General features: G+C 55.9%; 1 protein-coding gene across 7 annotated transcripts in view; it reads right to left on the bottom strand.

The window, feature by feature from the left end:
* Positions 1 to 9,745, bottom strand: part of STARD10 (StAR related lipid transfer domain containing 10) — a 34,113-nt gene extending 24,368 nt beyond the window's left edge. For 4 of the 7 annotated variants that reach the window (XM_079929877.1, XM_079929874.1, XM_079929876.1 and 1 more), the window contains exons 1-2: positions 9,359 to 9,745; positions 8,594 to 8,789 (exon numbers count right to left, since the gene is read on the bottom strand). In XM_079929877.1, the coding sequence (XP_079786003.1) occupies positions 8,594 to 8,779 (186 nt within the window). In that variant the 5' untranslated portion in view covers positions 8,780 to 8,789; positions 9,359 to 9,745. Of the gene's footprint in view, positions 1 to 32; positions 490 to 8,593; positions 8,877 to 9,358 lie in introns of those variants that run through there. The other 3 variants (XM_079929875.1, XM_079929878.1, XM_079929880.1) reach the window with 3 other exon arrangements.

Below are 9,745 nucleotides of genomic sequence, written 5' to 3' on the forward strand. Positions count from 1 at the left end.
GGGTGGGGTGCTTGCGGGGCCGGCCCGCTCACCTGTGCCAGCTGCTCCGCCGGGGCCCGCCGGGGCCGGAGGTGCGAACGCCTCTGCCGCCGCCGCCGCCGCCGCCGCCGCGCTGCCCGGGCGACCGGGGCCGCGCGGGGGCTCTGGGGGGAGGAGCAGTGGGTCCCGCCGCCGGCCCCGCCCCACGCGCCCCCCCCCGCCCCGCGCGCCCCCGCTCCCTCCCTCCCTCTCCCCGGGCTAGGCTGGGGGTTCCGGGGGCTCCGCTCGCCGGCGCTCGGTATTTTCCTGGCTGCGGAGGTGCAGCAGATGGGTCTCGGAGCCCCGCCCCGCCCCGCCGGGTCCTAGCGCCCGCCCTACCCGCCTCCGAAGGGGACCTGGCCCTACCAGTCCTCAGGCAGGGGTCGGGGAGGGGCCCAGATAGAGTGGGCTCTGAGAAGAAGGGCGAGGAGGTGCTCGAAGAGGGATTCTGGAAGTTACCTGCGAACCCCTTCTCTTCAACACCCTCCCATACTCACAGGTACACACCTCTGCAACAACCTAATTAGACACAAGGAACCACCCAGAGACCCAAAGATGGGCACACTCCCCCTACCACAGTCAAGAGCCCATAGCTTGCAGCCCCCAACAACCACTAGCCACTCCCATCTCACTCCCGGCTGGGAGCTTTAACCAGGCTCTCCTCCAGCCCGACTCTGGCCCTTGTCCACCACCACCCCTCCTGAGCACCCACGCATGTATTCACACACCTCGCATGGATTAGACTAGGCTCTCAAGAGCATCTGGCCCCAGAGCTCTGGGGCTACCCTGTCCCTCCCCAGGCGGAGCTGTCCAGAGCTCCACAGCCACAGGGTAGGTAGGTCCACCAGTACTCCAGCCACCCCTTTCAGCCAGGGAGGCTGCTACATGCCCCCCTGGGTCCTAGTGCCAGCTCTGCCTAAAGCTGCCCCGTGTGAACTGAGGCCAATAGTTCAATTTCTCTGAGGTGAGGCCAGTATGAGTGGGGCAATGGGCCCAAGGCTAGCATTCACTGACCCTAATGACTTGCCCTTGACTGCAGAGGGCTAAGGAGAGCTAGGGCCCGTGGTGAGCTCCCCTGGATGGGCAGCTAATAGGGCACAAGTGCCCATCACTTGTCCACTGCCACACGGAGAGTACATGGCCATCCTTCCCAGAACCCAGATCTCAGCCTCCTCCCACCCCAGGGTTCCTTCCTCTGCTCTGGCTGTCCCCATCATCTTTCTGAGCCTTAGCTTCCCATCTGTAGAATGCGAGCATCAGAATGTATAACCTCCTAGCCTCACCATCCTAGAGCTCTGGGATGGAACAGCTTTTCTTAAAGGTGCTGCAGAAAGATAAGGAGTTGTCACGGTGGGTTCACAAATAGAGGTGTTTCTTCCTGAAGTGCTTAGGGCTCTGAGATGTGTGTGAATCAGGCCCAATTTTAAAAGTGGAGGGGGTGAGCAGGGAGCCCTGATGGCAAGTGACCCCAAGGTCCATTCTGCAAAGTAAATCTTGTAAAATGAGTTGCAGGTCCCCATGAGGCTTGTGTGATGACCTTAGATCTCCAGTGTGAGGGGCATAGTCAGATAATCACCCTCACCCCTTCTAACCCACATTCTTTAAGTGTGTAGAAATGGGTGGCAGGGGGGCTGGATCTGGGTTCAGGAGGCCAGCGCTCTGGCTCTCTGTTATGCATGTCTTCTGCCTCCACCCCAACCCTAGGCAGTTCACTGCCCCTCCCCTGGCTTCAGTGGTTTTATCTGACAGCCTCATACCCAGGCTAATGGGAGATTCAAAGAGGGGTACACAGAGCCTGCTTTGTGAACTGTAGCCTCTGGGATCTGCCACGAGGAAAAGAGAGAGGAGCACTGGCCTGGCGGCTCCTGCCTTCTTAGGGCCCCAATGACACACATCTCAGCTGACAGCAGGCACCAGGGCAGTACCCCTCTCATGCCTATCACCCAGTCTAGGGTAGAAGAGATAAGGCTGGGGTGACAGCAGGAGATAGCAGTGAGGACAGACAGGACTTCTCCACCCTCCAGAGCACTGCCAGCCTGAGACACACAAACTCAGGGAGGTACACATGGCAGAAATCAAACCAACACTCAAATCCAAATATAGATTAACCAAGAATGAATCTTTTGGGTCTTGGGGCAGTAAAAGTGGGTGACCTGGTACCTCTGGGCTCAGATGGCTATGCCCTGGGCTCAACCCTGCCTGGAAGTTTAGGCCAGGCTAGCTGGGGCATCACTCCTCATCGTATTCATCATTAATTTGCTCTTGCAGGCCCCCCAAACCCCAGGAATTTAGGTATCTCTAGCTCAAGGGTTCATGACAGCCTCCCAAACATGCCTGGATCAAAGCAGATTCATATCCTGTCTCAAACACCCCTGGGCAGCAGAGAGAAGGCTAGGAGGGCTGGGATGGGTGACCTGGGGGAGGAGTCTGGAGAGGAGTCCTAGGACTTGGCCATCCCTGCTTCCCACAGCCTGGAAGTGCAAAGGGCCTGTGGAACTGGGTTCAAATCCTGTCTATACCATTTCCTAAATGTGTGACCAAGAGCAGGTGACATGTCCTCTCTGAGCCTCAGTTTCTTCATCTAGAATAATAATACCTACTCTCTGAGAATTATTGCAAGGAAAAGAGTTGTACATGTATCAGTTTCACCTCCAAGTAACTAAAAATATAACCGGAGGGAGAAGGGTAGGGAGGAATAAATGCACTGTACAAAAATGGCATATTTCCAACAAAAAAGTGTTAAGGTAACATCTTGATAGGATGGTTGTTAAGATTCTCAGGAAAGAGTAAACAGTGGAAAAGCTTGTCAAAGCATGACCCTGCTCTTCCCGCTGCAGCCCCTGCACCAACCACAGGGCCCCTTGACGGAAAGTGGATTGGGTGAGGTGCCTCTCTGGGCCCCAGCCCCAGAATGGGACAACAACAATCAGGAGTCAGAGTGGGAGTGGAAGGCAGGAGCGTGTAAGAGAAAGAGAAGGTGCTTAGCAAACTGAGAGGGATCATGAGAATGTGAGGAATCATTACCCACGGTGCTGAGCAAGTGCTGGTCTTACACATGCCCCTCACAGAGAGAGCAGCTGAGGTGTGGGAGGCATGGGGACGCCCCTGAATCAAAGTAAGACAGAACCCATCTAGGGACCTCCAGTACCACAGGACTCTTGGAATGGGGGTTGGCGGTCGTTTGGAGATATCCACACCAGTCCTTGCTCACTGCCCCCTGACAGCTGTTGCAATAGGGTCAGGGCACCTGCCTGGAGCCACCCATGACCTGGTCCCTCACATTCCCCTCAACTCCCCTCGCTGAGTCCCCGTCAGGACTAAAGACCCTGAGACTGATATCATATGGCCACAGCCCCTAACTGTACAGATGGAGAAACAAAGGCTCCACCAGCAGGGACAAAGCAGAGGTAAGATCCTAGGTCTCCCAGCTCCTAACCCAAGGCTCTGTCCCTGTTCCCCATTATACACCACTACTTTCACTACCCCAGGGGTGACCTTGGGGTAGTCACCACCCTCTCTCTGCTTCAGGATTCATCCTCTGCCCAAGGGCCCCACCCTGTCCAGTGTCCTGGACAATGAGGGGCTACCAGGTCTTGACTTGCTCTGGGGTGCTCCCTCCAACTCATCATCTAGTCAGACGGATGGCTGCCTGGATCTCCCCCTGGGAGATGAGGAGAAGGCCCCCCTGACGCCTTCTCCCCCAACTCCCTCTCCTCAGGGGTAACTGGCCCTGCCAGTTTAGTTGGAGAAAATTCCCAGGTTGCCTAGGGTAACGAGGCAGTATCCTGGGGGCACCGTTCTAGAAGACTGGGCAATGACCTGTGTGATGTCACCAGGAAGGAGCAGAGTAGAGAGGTAATTCCTGAGGCCCCTCTGGAAGGGCCCAGGGCAGAGCACCCTGAGGCCCCCAGGGCTGGCTCGGCCTTGAGACGCACATGTCCTTTACAGTTTGATGCAGGTGGCAATAGGCTCGGCACCCCAGTCCCAACTGGACCTGGATCTAAGTGTTTGCCCAGGGTGGGTCTCCTACCCCTGCTGGGCCTCCCTGAGCAAAGAGCCCAAGCACTGCCCTGAGGGAGCTGCTAGAGCCTGAGGGAGTCACAGAGAGGCACACAATCACAGTTACCCACATCCCCTCTCCTCCTGGTGACACTGTCACAGCCATGTGCCATCACACTGATGTCCTGTCACAGACCCACACAGCCACATACAACCTCAGTCTCATGCGTGGGAGCCCAACATGGGTACACTGGCTCGGGTGCACCAGGTCACCCAAGTAGAGTTGCCAGATAAAACCCAGGACACCTCGTGAAATTTGATTTTCAGATAAGGAAGATCATTTTTAGTATGAGCATGTAGCAAATATTTGCTAAATCTGGCAACCTTATACCTGAGGCCCTGTGCCACACCCACATCACAAAGCCTCAGAGAGCTACACCAGTCCCTCACCTGCCCTGGGAAGGTCAGTCAGCACCCGGGTCACAGCTGGTGCACACACGTGCACATACGTGCACACGCACACACACACGAACGGCCTTGCACATCCTCTCTGTGAAGGGGCCCTGGGCCAGAGTAAGAGTCTGCCACACTCATTTTGTCTAACCTTCACAATAACCTTAGGTGGAAGGTCATACAGGGACTCTTAGCCTCATTTGACAAACGAGAAAAATAAGGCCCAGCAAGAAACAGAACCTATCCTTGGTATCCCCACGTGTGGTCCCCTGGCAGGGGCAGAAGGGGTGCAAGGGAAGTCATGTTATACCTGGGCTGGGCTGTGTTCCTGGGCAGGTCTGAGCTCCTCAAGCAGGCCTCTTAGACGAGCCTCTCCCAGGTAGGAACAATAGCCTAGGGGTTTGGGGGGGTGGACCCTCTGCCCCTTCCCCCATCCAACGGGTGATCCTAAGTGCTCCCCAGAGGCCCCTCTGGTCCCAGGAGGTGGGAACTGTCCTGGCAGGGCACTGAGGGCCCAGCTTTGAGATTAAAAAATATGAAGAAACGGAAAGAAGGAAGTTGTGCAGGCTTCCAGAAAAGAGGCTGTCGTCCCAAGGCTGGAGTTCTTGCCCTGGTAAAAGGGCCAGAAAACCTCGTCCTCCCCAGAGACACACAAAGACACCTCCACCCCCACTGCCACCCAGCCTGAGCACATAGCTGAGGGGAGGGCCTGGGGTCAGGCAGATGGATCAGGAGCCTCTGACTGGAAACTTGAGGGCTTGTGGAAGGCTGCATCAACCCAGCAATCGAACTGAGCTGCTGCAGGCGGCAGTGCCCCAAAGACATCATCAGCAGAAGGACCCAGCCTGCAGAGGGGGTGCTGGCCATCTGGGCCTGGGCCCTCCCAAAGAGGAGTCTCCATGGTTCCACCCTGGGCCCTGCCGACCTTGGGCAAGGCCCTGCACCTCTCTGGTCTGTCTTCCTGTCGAAGGGGTGGTGCTCAGGATGCCCCTCCACCGGCCTGGGGCAGGTGGATGGGCTCTGTAAATTGTGAAGTCCTGCATGGAGGGGGGGTTGCAGTGGAGCTCTGTTAGTCTCTTTCCCCCAAGCCTGGGAGCACCCTGGGCAGCAAGACCCCGCAAGGCCCAGAGAGAAGCTCCCAGGACTCTAGGGTACAGGGACTGGAGGATGGGGCGGGAAGGACAGAAGAGGAGGAGGAATAGACAGGGTGAAATACCCTGCTCAGCAGTCTACCACAATGGGTAAGAGCCTGGGCTATGGAGCCAGGCTGTCTGGGTTAAAACCTCTTACTGTGTGATCTAGAACAAGTTACTTAACCTCTCTGTGTCTCAGTACTCCCATTTCTAGAATGAGTAGGCTAGTAGGACTTACACCATTGCCTCGGGGACGAAGTGAGTTCACCCACGTGGAGAGCTCAGCACGGTGCCCAGCAAGCAATGAGCACTCAATAAACGCCACAGCTGCTATCAGTTCTTGTCTCCTGAGGCCCCTTAACCCCCGTCTGCCAGCTGTCCCCAAGGCATGGCCTCTTTCCTAAGCCTCTGTTCCTTGACCTGGAGGCAGTGCCTCCCTCCTCTGACGTGGAAGAAAAGAAACAGTCTGGGTTCACTTGGAGCCTGGAGGGCTGAGAATAAAGCAGAAGTGAGTGCTATGACATCTTGTCCCCCTCCCTCACCCCAATTCCAAACAGCTACAAAGGCCTGGATGGGCTCCCTTTGGAAGGCCTTCGCTCAATGGCATGAGCTCCTTGCATCCACACAGCCCCTTCCCCAGTGTCTGACAACTGGATGCTAGGACAGCAGCAGGACCCAGGGAGCCTGGCTATGCCCAGCCAGCGGGCAGGACAGTACTGAGACGTCCACACTCCAGGGGCTGGTTCCTAGGACCCTGTGAAGGGCTGGTGTGGGGAAGGCTTGCTAGGAGCTCTGTCAGTGAGTGGGGCTGAAGGCTCTGCCTTGAGTCGGGGTTCATTCTGGGGCCAAAATTCACACCTGGAACAGGCCTAGAATAGACCCAGCTTCCATGGGGCACTGCCGTGCAGGGGACTCCTGCCAACCTCTACCCCCTTCCCTGAGGCCCTGGTGCCCCGCGTTAGCGGGCATCTCCACAGTGCTCTCCCGGGGGCGGCTGCCTCCTTCAGCACCTTCTAAATTTAGGGCTTGGGCTCTGTGACTCATTCCTGAATCTGCTCTGCTCCCCTCCTCCAGGAGTGTGCTCCCGTGGTAGTTTTATCTTCTGCTGCCTCAGACGGATTAACAAGGCCCTAGAATCCTACAGCAGCCACACACACCAAGGAGAGCTCCCCAGTCCACCTGCCCCAGCTCGGCTCTGGGCTTCTCTCTGACCAGGTCCTGTGCTCCCCCCTCCCTTTACCTATCCATGCACCCACCCCCACCCTGCCACTCCCCGACCACAACCCACCCAGGTGGCTGCATTTGAGGCTGGCTCCAAGCGGGACTGTGGTGGCCGTGGGGAAGGAGATGTAGCCAAGCCCTGCCCCCTCCAAACCAGCTGCCAGGCAGAGCCCTGGCCTAACATCAGGACACCTGAGTTCTGGCTCAGACTCACTCCCACCTTACTGTGGGGCTCCTGGTGAGTTCCCGGCCTCTCCGGGCTTCTCTTTCTTCCTCTGTGAATAAGGGGTTTGAACCAGACCTCCACTAGGGAGGCCTGGACCAGAGCTGAATTTACCACTGAGCAAGACTGCCATCTTCAAACAGGGTGGGCTGGCGGCAGGGTTATCTGACGTTGGGCCCTGTCTCCCACCCAGGCTCCTCTCTGCCCGTGGCTCCTGCTCTGTTCAAGGAACACACAAGTCAAGGCCCTGCTGTCAGCCTTTTGGGACTTCTGTCCTGCCGGGAGAAAGGGTTGTGGTTCTGGTCTCACTGTCCAGGGCTGTGACCTTTGGGCAAGAATCACCTTTACTCTGGACCCAGGTTGTGGGGAAGTGAATCACGTGCATGTAGAGGTGTAAATGCTCCCTGCCAGGTTCCCAGTGCCAGAGGGGGAAATGGGGATGTGAGTGCCCCCTTCGACTTCCAGAAATGCAGGCCCCCTGAGCACAGAGTGGAGGTATCTGGGAGATGGACAGACCTGGGGCTGCGACATCTCTGCCCCTGCTGGGCTCTGGGAGAACCCTATCTGCAGCTGGCCTCCACCTGTGTTCCTGAGTAACAAAGAGTGGCTAATGTTTGCTGAGCATGTACCATGTGCCTGGTGATGTTCTACACGTGTAACAGTTCTTAACTCATTTATTTCATAGTTATACCTCAAGACAGCCCTTGAATAAGGCTTACCACGCCACTCTACAGACAGTGAGGCTCAGAGTGGGGTAGTGACTCGCCAAGGATCCCAGCATTAAGTCACTGGGAGGGCTAGTTAAAAGCCAGGTCTGACTGCACTCCTGGCTTCTGTTTGTACCCTAAGGTAGCTCTTCTCAGCGTATACATTAGACACTCAATAAATGTTTGATGAAGATGTTTGATCACTGCCATGTAATGGAAAGATCCCTGTCCTAGTCCAATTTTACGCCAGCTCCTTGTGTGTCCTGAAGAAAAGTTCTTTCTTCCTTTAGCCTCTGTTTCCCCTGCTGAAAACAGATGATAAGTGAAGGTCCAGGGAATTAGATACTTGGAGGTGGGGAGGATCTTGAATTTCTATTTCTACAAACACCTGCCTTTCATGACTTGCCTGAGGAGGCCCCATCTGCAACCAGACCTTAGGGTCTCCTAGCCCCTCCTATACCTATGTCCAGAACCTCTAAGAGCACTCCAGAGACAAACAACTGGGTACAGCCCAGTTCCAAAGGACAGAGAAAAGTTCATTTCCCTGGCAGGCAGCTGCCCGATCTTGGGGGGTGGTAAGGTATGCCTATGGTGCCACCTGACTGCTCCACCTGGTTGGAGGAGTGGCTCCTACAGCCTCTCAGCTCAACCAGCATCACTTCATCTCCTTAGCATCCAAGCCAGCCCAGGCACCACCTCCAGCTATCGCTGGCCCCAACTGGAATCACCTGAGCACCCAATTCCTCCCAGGCTCAGAAACAGAGCCCACTCTTTTCCATTCAGGGTCTGTCCCCTTCATATTACTCCTTCATCTGTCACACTTGAGTTCGTTCGTTTACCTGGGCCACTCTCCTGAGAAGCAGGGTCTGTACAGCTCCAGCAACACTGTCCTCTGTCTTCAGGATTCTCCAGTTCCTCCTTAGTTTCTGGCCTTTGGTAGTCATCTCAACAGAACAGGGCCTTTCTCCACTAGGCCCAGGTTGGGTAGGAGAAGGATGAGGAATAGGGACTCCTCCAGACTCCATCTCTCTAAGCCTGTATCCAACAAAGACACTAATCCTTGGGGTGCAGGGAAGGGCTCCAAGCCCAAACGCAGGAAGCCTGTGCGTTAGCCCTTGCTCACAGACTGCTGAGACCTGGGGCAAGCTCCTGCCCTTCTTGGGGCCCTCAGTTTTGCAATTTGTATAATGAGGAAATAGCTCCTCAATCTGCAATCACCCGATTATAATAATCTTTTGCCTTTATACATTGCTTGGCAACTTAGTTTCACTTCCGGATCTTATTCAATCCTTCCAATAACCTATTTCCATTTACAAATGAGAAAGCTTAGGTCCTCAGGGGAACAGAACTATCAAGGTCACACAGCAACTCAGAGATAGAGCCTGGGCTAGAGTCCTTGAATCCTGAACCATCTGTGGTCTTCCACACTCTTAAGATAGGACTCTGGCTGTATGACTTTCTCTGACCCGTTGCCCCACTGGTAAAATGACTGCTCTAAGGATCAAATTAAGAGAGGCAATGAAGGGGGCTGTGCTTTGCAAACCATAAGAAAAAGGACAACAGAAGAACAACGGGACGGTTACGTTACTATTTATTACTCTTACCTTTGCTAAGGCGCCCCCTCGTGTCCATCCCGAGGCGCTCTGTTTGCGCAGGCGCTCTTTGGTGTTTACGGAAGCCTTGAGGCCCAGCATTTGCGCGTGCGCTCCGCGTAAGGGGCCGCCCAATGGCCTTCTGGCTGTTCGCCGTCGGACGCTGCCTTCAAGTCCCCTAGTGGTTGTGGCCGCCCAGTTACTATGGTTCCCTGGGGCCCTGTCTGCTCTGCTTGGGTTGAGGCGTTTCTACAACTCCGGAGCGGCGGAGACCTAAGGAATGGCAGGGAGAGGCACAGCGCGGTCTCCCAGGACTCCAGCATCTCAGTTACCGCTGTACTTTAGTAGGGGTGCCGACTTTGGCGCCCCTCACGGCAGATATGGCGGCCCGTGCACTGC

This window comes from Stenella coeruleoalba (assembly GCF_951394435.1).
Source record: "Stenella coeruleoalba genome assembly, chromosome: 8".
Taxonomy (NCBI): Eukaryota; Metazoa; Chordata; class Mammalia; order Artiodactyla; family Delphinidae; genus Stenella; species Stenella coeruleoalba.